The sequence below is a fragment of the Hypanus sabinus genome, chromosome 2, assembly GCF_030144855.1.
Source record: "Hypanus sabinus isolate sHypSab1 chromosome 2, sHypSab1.hap1, whole genome shotgun sequence".
Lineage (NCBI taxonomy): Eukaryota > Metazoa > Chordata > Chondrichthyes > Myliobatiformes > Dasyatidae > Hypanus > Hypanus sabinus.
The window spans coordinates 174,090,642-174,117,122 of NC_082707.1; the positions used below are offsets into that span (position 1 = coordinate 174,090,642).

At 39.5% G+C, this 26,481-nt stretch overlaps 1 protein-coding gene across 4 annotated transcripts in view; it reads left to right on the forward strand.

Annotated features, from left to right (window-relative positions):
- The window catches only part of ptpn21 (protein tyrosine phosphatase non-receptor type 21), a 79,377-nt gene that overhangs the window by 27,972 nt on the left and 24,924 nt on the right, over window positions 1–26,481 (forward strand). For all 4 annotated transcript variants that reach the window (XM_059959671.1, XM_059959680.1, XM_059959679.1 and 1 more), the window contains 9 exons: window positions 8,951–9,120; window positions 9,792–9,889; window positions 14,430–14,497; window positions 14,900–14,970; window positions 15,539–15,626; window positions 16,858–16,946; window positions 22,621–22,708; window positions 23,226–23,308; window positions 24,308–24,368. In XM_059959671.1, the coding sequence (XP_059815654.1) occupies window positions 8,951–9,120; window positions 9,792–9,889; window positions 14,430–14,497; window positions 14,900–14,970; window positions 15,539–15,626; window positions 16,858–16,946; window positions 22,621–22,708; window positions 23,226–23,308; window positions 24,308–24,368 (816 nt within the window). The remainder of the gene's footprint in view (window positions 1–8,950; window positions 9,121–9,791; window positions 9,890–14,429; window positions 14,498–14,899; window positions 14,971–15,538; window positions 15,627–16,857; window positions 16,947–22,620; window positions 22,709–23,225; window positions 23,309–24,307; window positions 24,369–26,481) is intronic.

Below are 26,481 nucleotides of genomic sequence, written 5' to 3' on the forward strand. Positions count from 1 at the left end.
TCTGCATGTAACAAAAACATTTTGAACTCCGAAAAAAAGACGTTGGGTTGAAGGTTACTTTTAAGTAAAATACTCAATGTCTATTTGAGTCCTTCTTGTATTTATGAAAAACGCCGAACTTAAATTGTCCGCCAGCAGCAAACCTAAAATAACGTCAGCTAGCTGTCAACCTGAAAAATAAAAGGGCTATTTCACTGAACAATGAAAAAATATGAATATATGTAAAATAATAGGCAATTAAAATATTTATCATACTTGGTTAATGGGATTTCTGCTCCTGGACCTCAGCGCACAGCGTCTGCACATCAGGGCTGTATGACGTCACCTTCATCTTGACACAGGATCACAAGCTGTCATCTGTGAGGCGTGCGCGATATTTGTTTTTAATAAAGTTCATGTTGGAGAACACCTGGTGACATACATATGTGGATCCAAAGATCGACAGGACTCCAAGCGCATACTTTTTAATGTTTACATAAATGTCGGGGATAGCATTCCATGTTTTGAACACAAGTTTGTCCGGTTTGGGGAGGTTTTCAATATCACTCCATTTGTGATTCTGAGCAAGAACGGCCTTCTGACGGGCAACATCTTCAAGGTCTGCTGTCAAGCGTCTAAACTTGGGCACCCATATGTCTTTGTCCGCTATGTCGGCCAGTTCCATCTCAAGATCAGGTTGACTCACACCTGCTAATGCAGTCGTATTCAGTAGGGATGGGTCGATGCTTAGGGGAGTGACCGGGAAGGATAATGTGTTTTTTTTTCCTCTCTGAACTCACCGAAGCGTTTCCCAAGCAATGTTTGCATTGCGATGATTGCAGAATGTAAATACTCCGAATATCATGTCGTGAGCTTGCTTGAACTCTCTCAAATTGGGGAAATGAGACAATGGGCCTTTCTGTAAATCTCTAGCAAGCACTGTCAACTTGCGCTCGAATGCAAAAACATCCTCCAGCATGTGCAGGGCAGTGCGTCCTTTCCCCTGAAGAGCTGTGTTCAGCGTGTTCAGGTGCGCTGTCATGTCTACCATGAAGTAGCTTTTCCAGCCACTCTGGCTGTTCCAGCTCAGGAAAGGTGAGCCCTTTGCTGCCCAGGAAAGTTTTCACTTCTTCCAGACACGCGACAAAGCGTTTCAGCACCTCCCCTCTGGAAAGCCACCGGACTTTGTTGTGCAGCAGGAGATCAGAATATGCGCTTTCCAGCTCGTCCAGTAACAAACGGAATTGATGGTGATTTAAACTTTTTGCCATTATTTTATTGACAATCTGAATGACAACATCCACTACTTCTGTGCATTTTGGAGGAAATGTTTGAGCGCACAGTGCCTCTTGGTACAAGATGCAGTGAAAAGTCAGCAGCTTTCTGTCCAGCGACTTCTGCAGTAAAGCCACAAATCCCTTGTGCGCTCCTGTCATACTTGGTGCCCCATCAGTAGCTACTGACACCAGGTGGGTGGTCTTCCTCTGGCTCTTAAACAATTCAAGACATCCTCACAGATGTCCTCCCCTCGTGTTTGGCCTTCTAGAGGTATCAACTCAATCATTTCTTCCTGTGGCCCGGCAGAGTTTACATACCGGCAGAACAGTGCTATTTGTTCAATATCACCTTTGTCTTTAGACTCGTCACAGGCAATTGAGTAGGCCGCAGCTGAATTGATGTCTTTAATTTGCTGTCTTGTGATGTCTTCTGCCGTTTTTATGGTTCTGTCTTTGACAGTCTTTGCAGAGAGGTGCATATCCCTGATTTTCTGCTCAATTTCACTCTTGTTTTTAAAGTCCGTGAATAGATGTTCTGAAATCTTAATGAAAGATTCTTTTATATATTCACCATCTGTAAACTGCTTCCCGTGCCTGACTATTTCCTGAGCGGCAACAAAACTAGCATTTGTCGTTGATTTTCCAGACTTCATCCACTTCTTGAAATGATTTTTGCTCAGATCAACCTTCCGCATCAGTTCCGAAACGTTTTTGTCTCTCATCTCCATCTGGATATTTTTGAGCAATGGCTGTGTGTTTATCCTGGAAATGTCTTGCGACATTTGACTTTTTGTTGTTTGCTAGTTTCTCATTGCATATTAAGCATACCGGTAAACCAGTCTCGTCAACAGTGAAAGCAAATGAATCTGCCCACGTATCATTAAACATTCTGTTTTCTTCAGTCACTTTTCTTTTTTTAGAATTCTCCATAGTTAGCCTACCTTGGATTGAAAAATTAAAGAAATTGCGCATTGGCTGGTGTCAGCCATTGGCAGTGGTGACGTATATTAATAGCGACAAAAAACACGTTTTATTTAGATTGTACAAGATCACCATAATCTTCAAATTTAGAATTACATTTCAAAAACTAACAACCTAACATAAAATACATTTTAATTAAATACTCGTCATTTATTTTCCAAAGCCACAGGGAGCCGCAGCACAGAGATGAAAGAGTCGCATGCGGCTCCGGAGACGTGGGTTGCCGACCCCTGTTCTAGGGAAACATTCAATCGTCTCATATGAGAAGGATAAAAGCTGTCCCTGAGCCTGGTGATATTATTTGCTGAGGTTTTTGTATCTTCTACCTGATAGGAATATGAGAAGAAAGTGTCTGGGTGGATGAGGTCTTTGATTATGTTGTTTGCCTTACCAAGGCAGTGAGATGTATAGATGGAGTCCATGGAGGGATGAATGGTTTCTGTGATATGGTGAGCTGTGTCTACAACTCTTAAGCAATTTCTTGCAGCCATGCCAAACCAAACTGTGATGTATCTAGATAGGATGCTTTCTATGGTGCACCAATTTAAAAATTGACAGTCAAAAGGGACATGTCATTTTAGTTTTTCTTTTTTGCCTCCTGAGAAAGTGGAGGCACTGGTGAGGTGTGTTGGAAGTGGTGTCCACATAGCTGGACAGGGCAGGCTATTGGTGATGTTCACTCCTCGGAACTTGAGGCTCTCCACTCTCTCGACCTCAGCTTCTCTACCAGTCCCTTCCTGAAGCCAATGACCAACTCTTCTGTTTTGCTGAGATTAAGAGAAAGTTTGTTGTCATGAAACCATGGCTCTCTTATTTCATTCCTGTACTCCAGCCCCTCATTATTGGAGAGGTATCAGCTACAGTGGTGTCATCTGCAAAGTTGTAGAACAGAATCTGGCCATGAAATCATGACTGGACCAGGAGTAGTGTCGGAAGTTGAGGATGCAACCTTGTGGGTGCCAATGTTGAAAATAATCATGATGGAGTTATTGCTGCCTATCCTTTGTGATTGTGGTCTGTTGGTCAGGAAGTCAAAGATTAATTTGTACTGGGAGGTGTTGAGTTCCATTGTTGGACTTGGTGAGTATTTGGAAATAGTTTGATGCGACTGCTGTGGTTTTCCTCTGCTAGGTTGTCACCCCTAATAGTTTTCTAAATAATATACTTGTTATTATGGGGAACAGCGACAGAGGTATCCTGCACTGTCTACCTATTCTGTTTCCTTCTCCTGATGGTCACCCAGTTATCTGTATCCGGCAACTCGGGAATAATTGCATTTACCATATCCAGAAAATGTGGGGGCCTGTGAAGGTGTGTTTCCCAATGGAAATCTGCATAAAAGATGCTGAAATCCACTTTCAATACCTGATCTCTCCTTGTAAGAAATAATATTGTGTGTCCTGTAAAGATACCAGGGCTCCATCCTTGATTCCAGATTAGTCCAAAATTGCCTTTTTGCACTAACAATGGACTGGAGGTCATTACTGGACTACTTAAATGACTGTCAGTTGTCAACTCTAAATGCCACAAATCTAGCCTTCAGATTGTCTCAAATCCCCTGGTTCATCCAAGTCTTTTGGTTTAGGGAAATGTGTTTTTGGGTTGCATTTGTCCATGCATGTCCTTATGAAATGGATGTCTCTGGCATATTCATTTAGGTTCACTGATGAATCCGAGAACATTGTCCTGTCTACCTACTCGAAACAGTTCTGAATTTTTTTCCTCTGCTTGTCCTGTCTAGTTGTTCTTAATCTTCACCAATATCACGGTCGTAAGTCTCTGTCTGTTCACAAGAAAAAAAAGCCAGGTCGTGGGATTTACCAAAGTGCAGTGAGGGATGGAGTGGTCGGCGTTCTTGATTGTAGTATGGCATTGGGCGAATGTGTGTTCTGTAGTGTCACAGGTGATGTGTTGGTATCAGAGACTTCTTCAAGCCAGCTGAGTTGAAGTCTTCCACCTTAATGTGACAGGCATCCAGGTATGCCATTTTATTTTTGTTGATTATGGTACTTAGTTTCTCAAGTTTGATAGTTTGACACCTACTTGAGGTGAGACGAAGACTACAACCAGAAATACATTGGGAAAACTCTCCTGATGGGTAGAAAAGTAGTTCAGAACCAGATTCCAGGTTGGGGGAGCCTAGATTTGATTCAAGGTTTGTCTTCATATTTGAATCAAGGTTTGTCTTCATATCTATGAATAAAGGAGTTAAGTGGCCAAGGGATTGTTGATTGTAGTGGAATACCTGTATAACAGGTTTTTGACATGCAAAACCTTTGAATCTATCCCACTTGCCACAAGGGTAATGTCTCCCAACAAAATAGTGTGCCCTTAGTTATAAAGATTGTGTTTATCTGTACCTAGACTTTATGATGCTCACTTTTGCATATATTCTTGATGGATACATGGGCAACAAGTATATTGATAATATAGTTTATTCTTTATGTCGGTTCACTCACCATCTATATAACCATATAACAATCACAGCACGGAAACAGGCCATCTTGGCCCTCCTAGATGGACCCTTAATCTCACCTAGTCCCACCTAATGGCACTCAGCCCATAACCCTCCACTCCTTTCCTGTCCATATACCTATCCAATTTTACCTTAAATGACACAACTGAACTGGCCTCTACTACTTCTACAGGAAGCTCATTCCACACAGCTATCACTCTTTGAGTAAAGAAATACCCCCTCGTGTTTCCCTTAAACTTCTGCCCCCTAACTCTCAAATCATGTCCTCTAGTTTGAATCTCCCCTACTCTCAATGGAAACAGCCTGTTCACGTCAACTCTATCTATCCTTCTCAAAATTTTAAATACCTCGATCAAATCCCCCCTCAACCTTCTACGCTCCAATGAATAGAGACCTAACTTGTTCAACCTTTCTCTGTAACTTAATTGCTGAAACCCAGGTAACATCCTAGTAAATCGTCTCTGCACTCTCTCTAATTTATTGATATCTTTCCTATAATTCGGTGACCAGAACTGCACACAATATTCCAAATTTGGCCTTACCAATGCCTTGTACAACTTCAGCATTACATCCCAACTTCTGTACTCAATGCTTTGATTTATAAAGGCCAGCGTTCCAAAAGCCCTCTTCACCACCCTATCTACATGAGACTCCACTTTCAGGGAACTATGCACAGTTATTCCTAGATCTCTCTGTTCCTCTGCATTCCTCAATGCCCTACCATTTACTCTGTATGTTCTATTTGGATTATTCCTGCCAAAATGTAGAACCTCACACTTCTCAGCATTAAACTCCATCTGCCAACGTTCAGCCCATTCTTCTAACCGGCATAAATCTCCCTGCAAGCTTTGAAAATCCACCTCATTATCCACAACACCTCCTACCTTAGTATCATCGGCATACTTACTAATCCAATTTACCACCCCATCATCCAGATCATTTATGTATATTACAAACAACATTGGACCCAAAACAGATCCCTGAGGCACCCCGCTAGTCACCAGCCTCCATCCCGATAAACAATTATCCACCACTACTCTCTGGCATCTCCCATCTAGCCACTGTTGAATCCATTTTATTACTCCAGCATTAATACCTAACGACTGAACCTTCTTAACCAACCTTCCATGTGGAACTTTGTCAAAGGCTTTGCTGAAGTCCATATAGACTACATCCACTGCCTTACCCTCGTCAACATTCCTCATAACTTCTTCAAAAAATTCAATAAGGTTTGTCAAACATGACCTTCCACGCACAAATCCATGCTGGCTACTTCTAATCAGATCCCGTCTATCCAGATAATTATAAATACTATCTCTAAGAATACTTTCCATTAATTTACCCACCACTGATGTCAAACTGACAGTTCTATAATTGCTAGGCTTCCTTCTAGAACCCTTTTTAAACAATGGAACCACATGAGCAATACGCCAATCCTCCGGCACAATCCCCGTTTCTAATGACATATTAAAGATCTCCGTCAGAGCTCCTGCTATTTCTACACAAACTTCCCTCAAGGTCCTGGGGAATATCCTGTCAGGACCCGGAGATTTATCCACTTTTAAATTTCTTAAAAGCGCCAGTACCTCCACCTCTTTAATCTACTGCAAACACAGTTCAATGGACTTAAAAATCATTACCTAACAAATGTTTACAATCTCCCGAAGGATTTTACACACTGAACTCTTGAGAATGCAGATATGGCCGTTGCTGGAATGTGGCATCGGAGCCTGAGCCTGAGCCTGAGACTGAGAAATGAACCAATGATTAACTGGTTTAAGTGCTGAACCAAATTAAAGTGTTAGAGCGGAGGACGAACTGGTGTTCAGCAGAATTTTCTGTGTCGGTCAAGTTCCCCACCTGAGCCCATTCTGTTTCCCGTGCTTGACCCTTCTCAGTCAATTCTCACTGCTGCAATCAGGCGGATGGTCAAAGAGTCTTGGGTTGACGCCATCATGTTCAGGGGTAATAGTTGCCCTGCAACCATCGGGTTCCTGGACCAGCTTCACTTGCCTCGCTGCTGAACTGACTCCGCAGTTGTGGCCTGCAGCCATTGGAGTCATGGACCAGCATCATTCACCTCAGTGCTGAACTGGCTTTGTGGCTGTGGACTCACTTTCCTGGACTTCATGGTTCATATTCTATGTATTTGTTTACTTTTTTTTATTGTGTGCACAATTTCTTTCTTGTTCACACATCAGATGTTTATCTTTGTGTGGGGTTTTTCACGGATTCTATTGTGTTTCTTTGTTTTGTGGCTGCCTGTAGAAGATGAATCTCAAAGTTGCATATGGTATACTTTGATAATTTACTTTGTACTTTGGTCGGCATTCTTCTGTGGTTGCCCCATTTTTATCACTTCAGAGACATTCCCCCTTTCGCCACCAACCCTGTAGTTCAGGGGTGGGCAAACTTTTTGACTTGTGGGCCACAAAGGGTTCTAAAATTTGACAGGGGGGCCGGACCAGGAGCAGATGGACGGAGTGTTTTGGTAATACACCTTATAAGAGAAAATAAAATATCATGGGATATGTAGAAAACATGTGCTTTAATTTCAATTGAAAATGAATAAATGCATTACAACAAAATATCTGTCTTTGAAGTCCCATGGTATTTAGCTATTTATTGAAATGACTTTTAAAACACTGGAAATTAAATGAATAAAATACAGCTTTTTTAATAGTAACTGTTATTATTTTAAAGCACTGAAAATTCTGTTATCCTTCAAGATATTATCATCATGACTCTCCTCCTGCCTGATTTTATTTCAAAAACGGTAGGAGATGCAGGTCTACTTGTCCTGCTCCTTCTTATTCAATTGTCCCCTGTGCCAAAACTCAACAACGACCAGCACAAGGACAGAACAGTGACAGCGCGCCAGTATGCGGAATGCGTTATTTGATCTGGAGCGCATTTTTTATTTTGAGAACGTACGTGCAACTGCGCACTACTCATGTCCATCACTTAACAGAATTGGCATGTAACATGTAAGGCTTATTGAAAAAAATATATTCAAATGCATTTTTTACATAACACAACGAAGAAACTTATTTTTAATTTCAGTGGGAACAGTGTTGTTGGTCTCCCTTTTTAGCCAGCGCATCAAAGTCTGGATTTAGTTTTGATGTGGCGATTCTCAGGATGGATCTGAGGTGTTGGTCGGATCTGTGGCTGGCTTTGTTGATGTTCATGACGCTGAACACCTGTTCACACAAGAGTAAAGCGCAAATGTGGAGTAATACGCTGCACCTCAACAAAGGTCAATGTGTAGTGGTGTGCTACCTGCAGCGCTAAAATTACGACATGGTAACCGCAGTCGAAGAAAAAAACTTTATTCGAAATCCCCAGCCTCACTTTTAAGCCTCCCTGCAGAGGCGCAGAGGCTCCAAAGCTCTGTGCTCGCAAATCCCCGCAGGCTATCTCCCTTAGCCGGAACGCAGGCTAATTGTGAGCCGGTTCGGATGTGCCAGGAAATGGGTCGCCGCTAATGTATACAGAGTGCGTCATCTATTGGGAAAACGCCAGAATTGCGGGGAAAAAACGTTAACAAGGTTTATTAATATAATTTCATCAAGTTCTGCGGGCCGGATTAAAAAGCTTAACGGGCCGCATATGGCCATGCCTGCTGTAGTTCATAAGCTCTTCACTCCTTCCCCATTCTGATAAAAGGCCTTTGTTCTGAAACTTTTATATAAAAAAAAACTTTCTCTCCCTACAAATAGGTCCTGACATGAGTATTCTCAACACTTCCTGTATTTAAGATTTCCAGCATCTCCAAGGATTTTATGATATTTGGTTTTATTCTGATTCTTTAACAATTGAACAGAACAATTAACATTCAGTTTAACAATTGAATGCCTCAGAAACATTCAGATATGAGAAATTGAGAAGATGTGAGCCAATGTGGAGTATTTTAAAAAAAATATTTTGAGGCATTGAAAATATTATGATTTATTTGCTTTTTGTACTTTAATGCCTAAAATACCTTTAAACATTAAAGTAAATCTAATTCAACAAGGCAAATAGAGATTTCAAAACAAAATTAAACCAATTTAGGTTCTCTTTCAAAAATAATCTCTTCCCAAGTCTTTTGCACCCTTTTTTCTTAAAGTAATTTCACAAATACTTGCACTTCATACCTTGCAAGTTGATAATGTTTTAAATTTTATTACATTATTAATATGAAATATTTACTATCAGTCTGTGTTGCTTGACTGTTAATATTTCTCTCCTGCAGATTAATTACTTCAGTCTTTGGTATTGCAATAAACAGAATCAAACCCGATGGGTGGATCTGGAAAAGCCTATCAAAAAGCAGCTAGATAAATATGCCATTGAACCTACAGTTTACTTTGGTGTGGTTTTCTATGTGCCAACTATTATTCAGCTCCAACAGGAGATTACAAGGTATGCAACCTTTAAGGCTTTGCTCCAAATGTTGCTTGAGAAAGGTCATCGACTTGACTTCAAGTTAACACTTTAACAATTGATATTGACTCTCTTGACTATTGTTGGTTATTCAGTAGGAAAGTCATTGTGTTGTTTACAATATATGCGGATTCAAAATTTCAGATAGAATAATTTATATAATTAAACATCAAAATTGATTTTTCTCAGAGTGGCTGCATAAAAATTATTAGGATGGTTACAAGGTAGAGTGATTTCAGTGATATTGTAATACTGTAAAGGGAATTGTATGAACAAACGGAAGAATAACTTGCAGAATCATGTTTGTGGGTGAATTGGGCTGAGGAGCTAGCATAGACTGAATGAACTATACTGTAATATTCAAAGAAAATTTAATTTTGAATGTCATGTTAACATTACCTGTCCATGTTACTAATGCGTTTGGAAGCAAATCTGCCATAATATCTTCTAATTAAGTTTCCATTTTGATGTTATTAAAATTACATAAGCCCTAGGTTAACATTCCTTTTGAGTTGTATCTCAGCTGATGTTGTAGCCAGGATTATTGGCAATAATATTAGGGTGGGAAAAAGAATGTTTTAACACTGGTTGTAAATGGGGAAGACATTTGTATGCGTGTAATAAGGTGAAACTACAATTTGTTTCTGCAGATACCAGTATTATCTTCAACTGAAGAAAGATATTTTAGAAGATCGCATACCTTGCACATTAGAACAAGGAATTCAGCTTGCTGGTCTAGCTGTACAAGGTAAGGAAAAGTTTGATGTTTGATTGATTCAGAAGTCATGGCAGACACTGTATTTTTGTGGATAAATGTACAAAGTTTCTAGTTTTCCTTTGTTTTGGCTAAGTAAATCAAAAGGTCCATATACATGGACAAATAGTTAATGCAGTTAAAGTCTTTGACGTTCTTCCCCATTGACTACATTGTAAGTAGGTACATGTCTTTTCAAAATTTGATCCTTCCAAATTTTTCATCTCTACCAGCCAAAACAAAGCACTATTGACCTCTCTTCTCTGGCAAACCACTGCCCATCTCCCAGCTCTTTTCTCTATATTTTTGAACATCTTGCTGTATTCCAAAAGCTGTTTCTATTTTTTCACCCGTACCATAGCACAGAAATAACTCTAAAAACATAAGTCATCACCTGCATTTTGTTTCCTGCCCTTGGTTCTTTATAACCGTCTTTCCATGTTTAGTTGTGCTACTCAGTTCCACTTCCATCTATTTATCATATCCATGACATCTCTTGATCCTTCATTACCTACCCTTGACACAAATTGCAGCTTGGTTCTCAAATGTTCACAACTGTATTTGGCAGTAACACTTTGAGAAATGATGTTCAAATTCTACATTTCAAGTACAACATAGAGTATCAATCTGGACACTAAATTCAGATATTGCAAAGTTGCTTCCAGGCCAATCTATTTCAGAGTTCTGCTCCTGAACTTGACTTGTCTTAATTGAGAGAGATGTCCCTTAGAATTGTTAAGCAATTGCCTGGTGTAATTGTATTCACAGAATCATAACTTAAATATGATGTACTAGTCGACTCCATCACAGTCCCTGGATACAAACTGTCTCACTGGCAGGACAAACCTACCAGAGTTGGTTTTAGAGTGGTATTCAGGGAGAGGGTATTACCCTATTGGGTGTCAACATCAAGTCCAAGCTTTTGTAGCCTTGTAGCTCAGATCAAACAAGGACAAGGAAATCTTGTCACACCCCACTTCACAGCTTGTGAATCAGTGTTCCTCCAAATTGAATTTAAAATAAATTGAAAAACTTGTGGATGCTGGAAAAGCTCATTGGGTCATGTTGCATCTTAGGAAGAGAAACAGATAATATTCCAGGTCAAAGAAAACTTTCCAGTTCTGATTGGAAGTCACAGAACTGAAATGTTAAATCTGTTTCCCTTCACAGATGCTGATTGACCTGCTTGAGGATACTCTATATATTTTTCTGTTTTTACTTTGAATTTTGCAGCACCTTCAGTTATTTTTTAAGTTTTAATAGCTTTTGGAATTTTGGGTATTAGACAACAATGAAGAGAACATGTCTTTTCAGAGTGAGCATTTTTTATTGTTACATGAACAAATAGGGATAGTCTTGCAGTTTAAATATTCTATGCTCCTTATTTTCTCAGAATCTCAGGTAGACTTGTTATTGTTGTGCTGATGGCTAGTAAAGTTGTAATAAGACCACTTAAAGCTTTTACGAATGAGCAAATGTTTTCTCTAATTCATTTGGATCTAATTTATTTCAGTTTAATGAATTAATGTATTTATTTACATAAATTTAATATTGTATCCATAAATATAAGTTTGAGTATTTTAGTAAATGGTAATCACTCTATTGCATCCTGGATGCGGTCACCTTATATTGACATTCATTTATACAGCTAACTTTATCAGGGAATCAAAATGTTACTTGAACTTATTAGAATTAAATATAACTAATCCATCTCATGCACAGTGAGTCAGTTTAAGTATGTGCACAGAGACTAACCAAACTCTTGTATTGATCTGCTGGGTTTCAGTCAATAATTTGTGATTTGGGAATCACTTACATAATAATTGTTTGCGCCTTCACTGGCTCAAGCATCTCATTCTTAGTTAAAATGGAATAGATTTCTATGAAGTCAGATGAGTGTCATTCTCGAATTGATTTAAAATAAATACTCATGTTCTGGAAATTTTAAGTCCATTTGTACATGTGAAACATTTCACTTGAGCAGCAGGGATCCTGCAGATTTTTAGTTTATTCAAATGCCCCCCTCTCAAGTCAAGTTTATTGTCATTTCGACCATAAACTGGTGGTACAGTGCACAGTAAAAATGAAACAACATTCTTCCAGGACCCAGGTGCTACATGAAACACAAAACTACACTAGACAGCACAAGGCTACGCTAGACTACATAAAACAACGTAAAAAAACTTCACTAGACTAAAGACCTGCACAGGCCTCAAAGTGCACAAAACAGTGCAGGGCAGTATAATAATTATATAAACAAGACAATAGGCACAGTAGAGGACAAATTACAATATAATAAATGATGTAGATGTCATTCTGGACTCTTGAGTATTGAGGACTCTGATGGCTTGGGGGAAGAAACTGTTGCACAGTCTGGTCGTGAGAGCCCAAATGCTTCAATACCTTTTGCCAGGTGTCAGGAGGGAGAAGAGTTTGTGTGTGGGGTGCATGGGGTCCTTCACAATACTGTTAGCTTTGCGGGTACACCGTGTTGTGTAAATGTCCGTGATGGCGGGAAGAGAGACCCCGATGATCTTCTCAGCTGACCGCACTATCCACTGCAGGGTCTTGAGATCCGAGATGGTGCAATTCCTGAACCAGGCAGTAATGCAGCTGCTCAAGATGCTCTCGATACATCCTCTGTAGAATGTGACGATGGGGGGTGGGAGATGGACTTTCCTCGGCCTTCGCAGTAAGTAGAGTTGCTGCTGGGCTTTCTTTGCTATGAAGCTGGTGTTGAGGGATCAGGTGAGATTCTCCATCAGGTGAACACCAAGAAATTTGGTGTCCTTTACGATCTCTACCGAGGAGCCGTCGATGTTCAGCGGGGAGTTGTCGCTCTGTGCTCTCCTGAAGTCAATAACCATCTCTTTTGTTTTGCTCACATTCAGAGACAGGTTGTTATCTCTGCACCAGTCTGTTAGCCACTGGAACTCCTCTCTGTATGCTGACTCGTCATTCTTGCTGATGAGACCCACAACGGTCGTGTCATCGGTGAACTTGATGATGTGGTTCGAGCTGTGTGTTGCAGCACATTCGTGGGTCAGCAGAGTGAACAGCAGTGGACTGAGCACACAGCCCTGGGGAGCCCCCGTGCTCAGTGTGACGGTGTTGGAGATGCTGCTCCCAATCCGGACTGATTGAGGTCTCCCAGTTAGGAAGTCTAATACCCAGTTGCAGAGGGAAGTGTTCAGGCCCAGTAGGCTCAGCTTTCCATTCGGGTGCTGAGGGATGATTGTGTTGAATGCTGAACTGAAGTCTATGAACAGCATTCGAACGTATGTGTCATTTTTGTCCAGGTGGGTGAGGGCCAGGTGGAGAGTGGTGGCGATGGTGTCATCTGTTGAGTGGTTGGGACAAAACACGAACTGCAAGGGTTCCAGTGAAGGGTGCAGCAGGGTCTTTATGTGCCTCATGATGAGCCTCTCGAAGCACTAAATGATGATGGATCTGAGAGCAACAGGACGGTAGTCATTGAGGCAGGACACTGAAGACTTCTTCAGCACAGGGATGATGGTGGTGGCCTTGAAGCACATTGGAATGGTGGCGCTGCTCAGGGAGATGTTGAAGATGTCAGTGAGAACATCTGCCAGCTGGTCTGCACATCCTCTGAGCACTCTGCCAGGAGTATTGTCTGGTACAGCAGCCTTCCGAGGGTTGAACCTGCATAGAGTTTTCCTCACATCAGCCACAGTAAGACACAGCACCTGGTCATTGGAAGGAGGGGTGGTCTTCCTCACCACCACATCAGTTTCTGCCTGGAAAAGAACATAGAAGTTATTCAGTGCATTTGGGAGGGAGACATCACACGCTCAGTCAGGTGATGTTGTCCTGTAGTTGGTGACGTCCTGAATCCCTTCCACATGCGCTGTCCTGGAAGTGGCTATGGATTCACTGGGTGTGTGCACACTTTGCCTCTCTAATGGCCCGGGACAGTTTGGCTCTCGCTGTTGTCAGGGCTGCCTTGTTGCCTGCTCTGAAGGCGGAGTCACGGGTCCTCAGCAGCGCACGTACCTCCGCTGTCATCCATGGCTTCTGGTTAGAGTGCATTGTAATGGTCTTGGACACAGTGACATCATCGATGCACTTGCTGATGTAGCGAGTCACTGATGCCGTGTACTCCTCTAAGTTGGTAGAGTCGTTAAAATACTGCAAAATACAAAAAGAAGCACTTAGTAGCTTGGCACTTTTTTTTGAAAGTTTGGCACTATATTATGTATATTTACATGTTTATGTAGTAATCTGAAGTATACTTTCTGTTCTCTTGTTTTCAATTTTATAACTGTACTTTGAAACCACAGATTTACACTATTTCAATTACAAGCTTTTTGTTTCTTGCATTAATAAGACTCTGGGTGAAGTGTAATTTCAGACACTTTACGGTTGTACCAAGTCTCTGCTCTGATGTTCTCACTAATTTTTTTTTAATAGATTTTATTTATATTCTTGACCAGGAATACACATTTGCAAGTAACGGTTTTTGGCATGTTTTTTTTTCCCCCTTGTGTAACTGATTTCATTTAATTTTCTTCAGCTGATTTTGGAGACTATGATCAGTATGAATCCCAAGATTTCCTGTACAAATGTGATCTTTTTCCAGTTGTAAGTTCATTTAATACATATTCAAAAACTTTAAAAATGAAAATAGTGGTTTATTCTAAAGAATAATTTAAGATGTCAGAATAGAAATGCTTTCTCCATGGACTTTTGACTATCTTTAAATATTTCTGTGTCAGAAGTTCATGAATATTTAAATTGAAAGGAAATTGAAATTATTCAAGACAATTATGTGTAGTTTTATTGCTTAAAACAGTAAAGGGAACTAAAAGTTGTGAATGAACATGATATTTGGGTCAGTAATTTTTGAAAAGTGGATTTTTATGCTTTTTATAATGAAATTAAGCTAAATGAAGTGTTACATCAAAAACAAGTAGCAATATAGTATTTTTTTCTTAAAAGCTTATTTTGTGTGTTTTTTTTAAACCTTGTTCCCACTTCCCAAAGAATTGGATTCAAGATGATCGAATGCTACAGGATGCAACACAGAAAGTTGCTTCACTATATCAGAAATTCAGGTTAGGTTTTTAAGGAATTTGTTTCTTTTCCACTATGTTTCCATAGAATGTTGTGGTTATGTATTCAGTCACCAATACAGCAAGTGTACTGAACTCCTCCAAGTATACCGATCTCTTACTGAAAATTAGGGAATGATTGGATCAAATTAAGGTCATTCAAGCTGTGTTTGTACACATCAAACAAATGGATTCAGAGCAGCTTTGCTGATGTCTGAGATCAGATAATTATAATCAACCACCTTAGTTACTGCCTTAATAAAATAAGTAAAATTAAATTAGTTGGCTTATTATTTTAGTAGCACACTAAAGTGACGTCAGTTTATGCAAGCTTTAAGATAAACTGTATTATAGATTTTACAATATAAATAAAAATAGCAAGGAACAGTGAATGTAATGTTAGCAAAAGAAGGTAACACTGTAAAATAAGTTTTAAAATAATTTAGTGATGTGAACCTTAATTGTTTCCATTATTAATCTGGATTTTACTAATCGAATTTCAGCTACTGATATAATGCACTAAACGGAACTTATTCTTTCTACATTTGTTTCTGTTGTGCTTTATTTTTAGGGGTCTTACTCCCTCTGAGGCGGAATTACTTTATCTTCAGGAGGTAGTGAAAATGGAAGGCTATGGCCATGAAAGCTACACTGCCAAGGTATTAAATGGGAAAAATTGTATTTTAAATCTGGTGCAATGTTATAGTAACAACTTTGTAAGAATATCAGAATTTTTAGTAGTATTTTTGACGGATCTAGGAATGCACGCCTGCACTTCAATATTAGCTTGTCAATGCCATTGGGAGTGGTAATAAAGTTTGGAGTTTCCAGCAAATTATATTACATCTTTGAAAATATTTTATAATAAACATCTGTCTTAATGAAGCAAATTAGCAAATCAATGTTTACCAAAGCAGTATAAATGGGTTGGCAATAGATGACTCCTAATATTGGTAGCGGCTAGGAGGAAGGATAATACTTTGCTTTCTCGCTGACAATTTTCTATCAGTTAGATCCACAGAGTAAAGTTGCAGTATGTACTTGGGTTAATTTGTATTTACATAAACTGGCAATCTGCAGTGCATCTCCACCTGCTAATTTACAATATTTAGGACAAGATGTTTGTACTGAATTGTGGACTAATCCGACTTTCACCATTCTGAGACGATAAAAAGATAAGTTGTAAAATTGCCCTCTCAAAATGTGTCTAGATTTAATGAAATGTTGTACTAAAGCAGGACTGCTCTATTCTGAATGGTACAGATTCATAAGTTTTAAAATATTAAACATTGATACTTTTTACAGTTAACATCTTAGTTAAAATATGGGGATTTGGATCAACCTTTTGAGTATTTCAGTTTACTTCATTTGTATTAAGCAGGATTTTTGGATCTACAGCAGAACCACAAGTAAATGTTCAGTATTTTCCTTTGATCAAATTATGGCCAATATAAGTCCAAACATCTACTCTTGTCTCTTTTTTTGTGAGACATTGAAAATAAAATAGGGTAAAACCAAAAATCCAGTTTATTTTAACAAATTTTAAATCAGAAATGGTTGTGAGCTCACAAAGACATCCTAATGTTATTTTTTTTAACTGATGGCATGGTGACTAGCATTTCTGCACATGTCAGCACATAAATCATAATGGCTTTGGAATATGAAGAAAACTAATGAACCAAAATGTTAAAACCAAGGAATGTGATAATAGTATGTAAAGGAAAATGAGAAAGCAATCTACTTCAATCACAAAGTACCAAAAAAGCTGAGAGAATGTCATGTGTTTCTTTCCACTCATTGCTGATAGGGTTATGTTTTAATCATGTGAAAAGTAAGTGGAATATCTGGCAGTAAATATATTTGTCTGATTTCTCCCTTTTTTATTTTTAGGACAGCCAAGGAAATGATCTATCAATAGGCACATGTTTGGAAGGCATCTTTATGAAGCACAAAAATGGCAGACTTCCCTCTGTTTTCAAGTAAGGCTTGTCATGTCACAGATTTAATGACTAATTTAAAAAGTTAGCCAATTACAAGAAAACCCAATGCAGGTCGACCTTCTATAATCCGGCACCATCGGGACCTGAGGAGCATTGGATTAGTGAAAATGGCGAATTACAGAAGGATCACATTAAGCAATAGCTAACCACCTCATCATACTTTTAAAATATCATGCAAATCAGTACAAGTTGGATAATAATGAAACAGTAGTATTAAATGAGCAGCAAGTGAAATTTTAATAAAGTAATATACTGTACAGGCACAGGTAAAATAAAGGATACAGGTAAATGTACAGGAATTGTACAGAACGGTTGAGCACTTCTGCTTCTAAAGTGAGACGTTTCATATACCTTCAGGCAAAGTTACAAGTCTCCAAGTGTGAGGTTGTCAAGATCATCAACATTTTTATCTTGAAAAATGAGTGAAGCATCTGGAACTGGTGCTGAAACAGGCACAACAATTTATTCAAAAACTGTTGATGTTGGTGGCAGCACATCTGGGTGAGCAGAAGCAGAAGACAGAAAGGTCTTCTGTACGTAATGTTTCACGCGACTGCCGGGCGGCTGGGGATTCGGTGCTGGGCTCTTCACTCTAAACTCACTCACAGTTACGGAGGGAATCCTCGTTAGTTTATTTTCCTCCACTTAGCAATATGCTTAAATTCAGCGGGTCGCCACATCTGATCTGAGATCGTAGGCAGAAGAGAACGGAGTGCCAGTGGGGCAACGCTGGAGGGCAGTGTGCGACTGCCAGCAGGCAGTCGAGAAGATGGACCGACCTAGCGTGCACCAGCTCCCCTGCTGCTGGCGGGTGCTGGGCAGCCACGTCTCTCGCAAATTATATTAATAAATGCAGGACAACAAGCAGGAATCACCTGTCTGTGCTTACAAGAGCGCGCCAACATGTGAACAGATTTACCGCAACCAAAACAGTGTGCTGCAGATTGGTACAGTGGCCCAGGAAATTTGAAATTACAGTTGCGCAGAAAATTTGAAATCAGTGCCGGATTGTAGAAGGAATCGGATTCAGAAGTCCGGTAATCTGACTACTGGATTACAGGTAGTCAGATTAGTGAAGGTTGACCTGTACTGGGTTTGAGTGGCATTTCTTAATCGGATAAATGCTAAATTATTGACTGCAAATTTATCAATGAATCTACTAATTTGAAGTGCAGCTGTAATTGTTTTCAGCAGAACATTTGTATTACTGTATGAGCAACTATTTTAGGATGTGCATTTCTTCAGTGTTCCAGAAGCTGTTAGTTTGGCAATTTTGTACATAAGTTAAAGTTATCATTTACAACCAAGTTTCTAGTTATAAACTATTTGCGCATTGTAACTAGGTGTTGCTTGAAAAGCCAGTATGAGAGGCAACTCTCATACCTTGGAGAATAAAACATCGTAGGCTATTTTAGATAACTGTTAATGTGTTAATGGAACATGATTTCTGTAAGTTAATCTAAATCATGTAGATTTAGGCAGATGCAAAGAGTGCTCAAGTTGAAGTAATTAATTGTACATTGGATAATTTAAAGGGTTGCAGTGAGAGGAAAGAGTGGAAGGTTGTGATTCCATTTTCTGAAACAACTCCATTCAATGTTTTGTGTTTTCCCACAGACCAAGAGGCTGATGCAGAAACGTAATATTAAACGAGATTTTAGGTGCCCATAATGCAACTGTGTAAATGTGGACTTTCCCAGTAACATTTTGTGGAAGGAGAATTGCAAATATTGGCAAGAAGTGAATAGACAGATGTTAATGGGTAGTACATGGATTTCCAAATGGCATTTGTAAGGCTTTTCATTAGCTACTTGCTTAAATTGACAAATGAATTTGAGGGCAAATTATGAAGTGATTAAGGAGATTGAATAAGCAAAAGGTAACAAAGGATAGGTGCATCGGAATAGTAAATGACATAATGTGATTTGTAGCAACCCTTGACCAATATTTATTAATAATTAAATTGCAGGATAGGATTTACTGAAGACACAATTGTAAAATTGAGAGGGGAAAAGGTGAGGCAAATGAGGTTATCCACTTTGGACCTGAAAATGATAGATCAGAATACTTTTGAAAATCATGGAATTTAGGGGTTAGCCCATATATAAATGTAGTGGGTAGACCAGGGGTGGGCAAACTTTTTGACTTGTGGGCCACAAAGGGTTCTAAAATTTGACAGGGGGGCAGGACCAGGAGCAGATGGACGGACTGTTTTGGTAATACACCTCATAAGAGAAAATAAAATATCATGGGATATGGAGAAAACGTGCTTTAATTTCAATTGAAAATGAACAAATGCATTACAACAAAATATCTGTCTTTGAAGTCCCATGGTATTTAGCTATTTATTGAAATGACTTTTAAAACACTGAAAATTAAATGAATAAAATACAGCTTTTTTTAATAGAAACAGTTATTATTTTAAAGCACTGAAAATTCTGTTATCCTTCAAGATATTATCATCATCACTCTCCTCCTGACTGTCTTTATTTCAAAAACGGTAGGAGATGCAGGTCTACTTGTCCTGCTCCTTCTTATTCAATTGTCCCCTGTGCCAAAACTCAACAACGACCAGCACAAAGACAGAACAGTGACAGCGCGCCAGTATGCGGAGCGCGTTATTTGATCTGGAGCGCATTTTTTATTTTGAGAAAGTACGTGCACCTGCGCACTACTCATGTCCATCACTTAACAGAAATGACATGTAACATGTAAGGCTTATTGAAAAAAATATTTTCAAATGCATTTTTTACATAACACAATGAAGAAACTTATTTTTAATTTCAGTGGGAACAGTGTTGGCCTCCCTTTTTAGCCAGCGCATCAAAGTCTGGATTTAGTTTTGTTGTGGCGATTCTCAGGATGGATCTGAGGTGTTGGTCAGTTAACTTGGATCTGTGGCTGGCTTTGTTGATGTTCATGACGCTGAACGCCTGTTCACACAAATAGGTCGAGCCGAACAAAGAGTAAAGTGCAAATGTGGAGTAATACGTTGCACATCAACAAAGGTCGATGTGTAGCGGTGTGCTACATGCAGCGCTAAAATTACGACACGGAGTCGGTAACTGCAGTTGAAGAAAAAAACTTTATTCGAAATCCCCAGCCTCACTTTTAAACCTCCCTCAACCTGCCCCCCGTGGCGCAGAGGCTCCAAAGCTCTGTGCTCGCAAATCCCCGCAGGCTATCTCCCTTAGCTGGAACGCTGGCTAATTGTGAGCCGGTTCGGATGTGCCAGGAAATGGGTCGCCGCAAATGTATATAGAGTGTGTCATCTATTGGGAAAACGCCAGAATTGTGGGGAAAAAAACGTTAACAAGGTTTATTAATATAATTTCATCAAGTTCTGCGGGCCGGATTAAAAAGCGTAATGGGCCGTAGTTTGCCCATGCCTGGGGTAGAAACATGAAAAGGAATATAACCATATAACAATCACAGCACGGAAACAGGCCATCTATGCCCTCCTAGTCCGTGCCGAACTCTTAATCTCATCTAGTCCCACTTACCCGCACTCAGCCCATAACCCTCCACTCCTTTCCTGTCCATATACCTATCCAATTTTACCTTAAATGACACAATATATATATATATTGTGAATATATCCAGAAATTTCAAAAACAAGGTTGTCCTAAGGTTGTAAACACCACCTATGAGAGTACATTTGTTTCTGGGCAAAATGCTATAAAGAGGATATGCCAATTGTAATGGTGATGCAGTGTAAATTACATGGAGGATATTTGGCTTCTGAGGGACTGTGCTCTGAACATTTTGGCAAAAAGACTGACTTGGAATCAGGATATTTGCAAGGTAGCCACAGAACACTTTCTCTGTCCTCCAAAAATGTCCTATTGATAAACCCATTATTACTAAAAAGAAACCAGGAGGTGAAAAAACAGACAAGTGTAATAGTACCTACGGAAACTGATCCCTTTTAATAAAATTGAATTTTTACCTTCAATTTATATCCTTCAACCATCGGCATCTGAAAGTTTGTGGTGCTATTCAGCCCATGTGCTATTTAATGAATGTTGGGATTGAAAAAAACCGTACAGCACAATACAGGTCCTTCGGCCCACAAAATTGTGCCAAACATGCCCCTACCTTAGTAGTTACTAGGCTTACCCATAGCCCTCTATTTTTCTAAACTCCATGATGGTATGGATTCAATGGGAATGTCATCCTCCCTTGCTTTACCCCTTCTGGAATTCTATGGTGATTCAAAACTGCAGACTTTCCGGGGTGATCCTTTCTTGTCATTATTGGTTGATTGAGATACAGCACAGAGTAGGCCCATCTGGCCCTTCATGCTGTGCTGCTTAGCAACCCCTTTTATAACTGTAGCCTAATCACAGGACAATTTACAATGACCAATTAACCTACCAACTGGTATGTCTTTGGGCTGTGGGAGGAAACCGGAGCACCTAGAGAGAACGTATGCTAACTCCTTACAGAAAGAGGCGAGAATTGAACCCAGGTCGCTGGTACTGTAAAGTGTTTGTGCTAACCACTACGCTACTGTGCTGCCCTTCTGAAGACAACATTTAAGATGTGGTTTTTTTTTAGGGTAAGACCATAAGACATAGGAGCATAATTAAGTGATTTGGCCCATCATGTCTGCTGCACCATTCCATTATTGCTGATTTATTATCCCTCTCAACCCCATCCTCAACCTTTGCCCTTATTAATCAAGAATCTGTCAACCTTTGTGCTTTCTTGCTTTATATTCAAATTTGATTGTGATAAAATGCTAATAGTTTGTCCTTTTATGTTCTTAGTCATGTATTAGCCAAGTCCTTACTGATTTGTGTACATGGATGCAGATATCTAGATCTTTTTTGCATGTCAACATAGCAGCAGGTGATGATTTTGCTGAACTATTAATCTAGAGGCCTTGGCTAATCTGGAGGTGCATCTTGCATGAAAGAAAGGTAACTTCAGGTAAATTCAGTTAATGGGAATAAAATGGTTTGCCATTCCCATTATAGTACTAGGTTGTTTTGATGAAGAGTATTTCACATGAGATGTTAATATTTTTTGTCTTTCCTTAGATACTGTCTGAGCTAAGTGTATCGTGCATTTTCTGTTTTTATTTCAGAAGACCTGCAAAAGTTGCCTGCTGGTCATTATCACTGCAGATAGGAAGGAGTAAAAAAACCTTGATATTTTTTCTTCATCAGCCTCATTGCCTGTATGCGCCTCTCTGTAATAGAGTGCATCTTTATGTTGTGTAGCACTGCTAATTGGGATTGATTTTGAGCATAGAAAAACTGGACATCTAAGCCACTGTTGGTCCACTAACAACATATTGCAGATGCTGGAAATATGAACTAAGAATTGAAGCTATCAGAAATGCTCAGGTTAGGAAGCTTCACAACTACTGTTAATTTGCAGTAGTAGCAGAATTGTCTTTGACCTCATGGGCAGTGTATCCCCTCAAATGTGGTTCAGTGAGACATAGAAGAACTTGCCAGGATTGTCACTGGGCTACCCATTCACCACTGTGCTGAGCATTGACTTCATTTGTAGTCAGCATTCTTTGGCTGCGATGTGTATCATTTGTTAAAATGGTGTTTGTAAAAAATATATATAAATCCATAAATTCATTATAATTCCTTCCAGGCTTGAAATTGCTGTAATTTATCTTCCTTTTCTTTAGATGGAGTGAAATATCCAATATGTCTCACAACAAGTCCTCCTTTGCATTAGAATTGGTAAACAAAGAAGAGACCATCCAGTTCCAAACTGTAAGTGTTCTAAAACTATTCAGTTGCTGTGAACATGCTACTGCATAGCTGATAAATATTGTGCCCAATCTTTTGTCTGAAAATAGCTCATGCTAAGTTATGGTCCAATGTTGGTATGTTTAGTTTCTATAATCCATTTTAAGAAGCAATCTTACTATTTTCAGATATATCTTTTTAATGTTATTCAAGGCTATTAGTTATTCTGTTACTATGATTCTTTTTATTCTCTGTTTTTATACTGTTCCTTTTTATTGGCTCCTGCCGAGTTTTTAAAAGATCATGATGATTGCAGCCTGCCAAAAAAATTCCGTAAGGCCCCAAGGTCTTTTTAAAACTCGTGCTGCCTCACCACTGTATGACCTCTCATAATGATTACAGCCCACTGAAATTTTCTGAAACTTGTCTGTGTCTATCTAATCTTTTAATTTTAGTTATGTTTCCATTTCCTTTCTTCAACATGCTATTCTTTGTGAAAACTTGACACTTAGTGTTATTGTTTTAAATTCTATTTCTACAGGAAGATATGGAAACTTCTAAATACGTTTGGCGAATGTGTGCTGCACGACGCAAGTTTTACAGTATGAATAAAAACTCTAACTTGTGAGTATCGTATCCATTGAATTAGGACTGCATTCTTTTTTCTGATGAATGGTCCATAGCCTGAAATGGAGACATACAAAAGAATGCAATTCATCCAATTTGCCTCCTCACCACCTCCCCTTTATTCCATAGTCCACTGTCATTTTCCATCAGATTCCATCTTCAATCCTTTGAAATATCTGCCTATCACATCCCAGCTTCTTGTATTATTCTCACTTCCGCCTCCCCATTTGTCTTATTTCCCTTTCTCATCTGGATTCACGTATCACTTACCAGCTCTTGCTGTACCCCTTGTCCCCACCCTTTTATACTGGCAATATCCCCTTTTCCTTTTCATCCTCATGAAGGGTCTTGACCCAAAATGTTGACTGCCACTTCCTTCCATAGATGCTGCTTGACCCACTGAGTTCATTCAGTATTTGTGTGTTACTTTTTTACCTGAAATGTTCTTTGAGCTGCTGAGAATTTCCAGCTTTTTCTGTTGTCATTTCAGATTTCCAACATTTATAATTGTTTTCTTTTATGTTAATAGCTTAGTCAGCTTTAAAGGAAAGTGTTTATAAATATTTGATTCTGCACTTTGCCTCTCCTTCCCTGAAGATGCTATTCTTTTACCTGTGAAGCTATTCAAGTTGAGCAGACATTGATAAAGATATAAAACAATATTGCATCTAATTTTGCTCCTGTGTATCTGAATATTTAATGTCTGTACAGTATTCTAAGATTAATTAAAGAAAATAGTTTACTCCTTGAATGTTGATGATAATTAGAAGTGTATTCTAATATTAGATAATTGAGTACATTGAAAGCTGTGAACTAAAACTCAAAGCTATTTAGTGCCATTGAAACGTGCATAGTTTCATGATCTTTATCCTTCAATTTTTAACGTTTTCATTATTTTTGCATTTAAAATCTATTTAATGCCATGAAAAGTGCTAGTTTAGGATCTTTAATTTTAGCGGGAAGAATTATATGCTGTCATTTATTTTTCAATTTCAGACAAGCTCAGGCTGCTTCAGTGAGTCCAGTCCGAAGGAGCACGTTGTCAAGAATGTCTTTAGTATGTAAGATGTTGATTTATAAATGCAATTTAACATGGTTTTTTTTAATCTATTAAAAGACCACATATCATATCACTACACTGAAATTTTCACTTTAAAAGAAGATTCTTACTGTTTTGTAATGTTATGTGCTACCACAACATGCGGATTTGCTTTAATTAAATCAGTAAAAGTTTATTAGGTTCAGGCAGTGCCTGTGAAAGAGAATAAAAAAAGAGGGGACATCTTGGGCCAGAGGCTCAGAAGAGAAAACAAATGAGATTTCAGTTTTAAAGAAGGTGAGGAAGGCAATAGAAGAAAAAAGGAAAATTTCTGATAGGGAGAAACTAAGTGGATAATGTGGCAGTTAGGCCATATTGTGCTTGCTGCACTGTTGTTTTGCCTAAAAACAGGGTTGTGGAATAGCAGGCTTGCCAGATCATTTGATAGCATCAAAACTGGTGTTTCTCCAATTTAGAACCTCAACCCATGGACCAGACCTACCTTTTGCATATTTAATTTGAAACTAATGGCATTGTGGTCACTGGATGCAAAGTGTTCCCTTACACAAACTTCTGTTACCTGTCCTGTCTCATTCCCTAAAAGCAGATCAAGTATCACACTCTCTTGTTGGGACTTCTGTGTACTGATTAAGGAAGCTTTCCTGAACACATTTGACAAACTGTATCCCATCTGGTCTTTTTACAGTATAGGAGTCTGAATCAATATGTAGAAAATCAAAATCACCTAATATAACTACCTTTATGTTTCTTGTACCAGTTTGCAATCTCTTTACAAATTTATTCCTCTAAATCCCACAGACTGCTGGGTGATCTGTAATACAGCCCCATTAACGTTGTACCTTTCTTATTACCCAGTTCCACTCAGAAGACCTCATTAGATGAGGTCTCCAGTCTGTCTTGATGAGCACTGCTGTGTCATTTTACCAGACTAGCCTCTGCCACTCTATTGCATCTAAAACAATAGAATCCTGGAATATTGAGCTGCAGTATTGCCCCTCCTGCAACCGAGTCTCACTATATCATAATTCCAGGTGTTAATCCATGCCCTGAGCTTATCTGCCTTTCCTACTACACTTCCATTGAAACATACACAGCTCAGGACATTATTTGCACCATACTCAACCTGTTGTTTGAGGTTTTAACAACTATCTGCACAACCTCTCCACTATCTGTCCTGGCACTCTAGTTCCCATCCCCTCGCAACTCTAGATATGTGTGAAATGGAAGAGATGGGCTAAGAGCAGAGTTCCACGCACGTCTGCTCTTATTCCGTCCTCCCGCCACCGTACCAGGGATAGGGTTCCTTTGTCCTTACCTACCACCCCACCAGCCTCCGTGTCCAGCACATAATTCTCCGAAACTTCAGCCATCTCCAACAGGATCCCACCATCAAGCACATCTTTCCCTTCCCTTCTCCCCCCGCCCTCCCCCCACTTTCTGCTTTCCACAGGGATCACTCCCTACACGACTCCCTCATCCATTCATCCCTCTCCCACTGATCTCCCTGCTGGCACTTAGTCTTGCAAGCAGAACAAGTGCTGCACCTGCTCCATTACCTCCTCCCTCACTACCATTCAGGACCCCAAACAGTCCTTCCAGGTAAGGTGACACTTGACCTGTGAGTCTGTTGGGATCATGTACCGTGTTCAGTGCTCCTGGTGTGACCTCCTGTATACTGGTGAGACCCAAGATAAATTGGGAGACTGCTTCACCAAGCACCTATGCTCCAACTGCCAGAAAAAGTGGGATCTCCCAGTGGCCTTCTATTTTAATTTCATTTCCCATTCCCATTCTGATATGTCCATCCATGCATGGCCTCCTCCTTTGTCATGATTAGGTCACACTTAGGTTGGAGGAATGACACTTTGTGTTCCGTTTGGGTAGCCTCCAACCTGATGCCATGAGCATCGATTTCTCAAACTTCCAGTAACGACCCCCCCAACCCTACTCCTTCACCATTTCCTATCCCCTTTCTCTCTCTCACCCTATCTCCTTGCCAGCCCATCGCCTCCTGTCGATGCTCCTCCGCCCTTTTTTCTTCCGTCTCTTTCACCAATCAACTTCCCAGCTCTTTACTTCACCCTCCCCTCCAGGCTTCACCTATCACCTT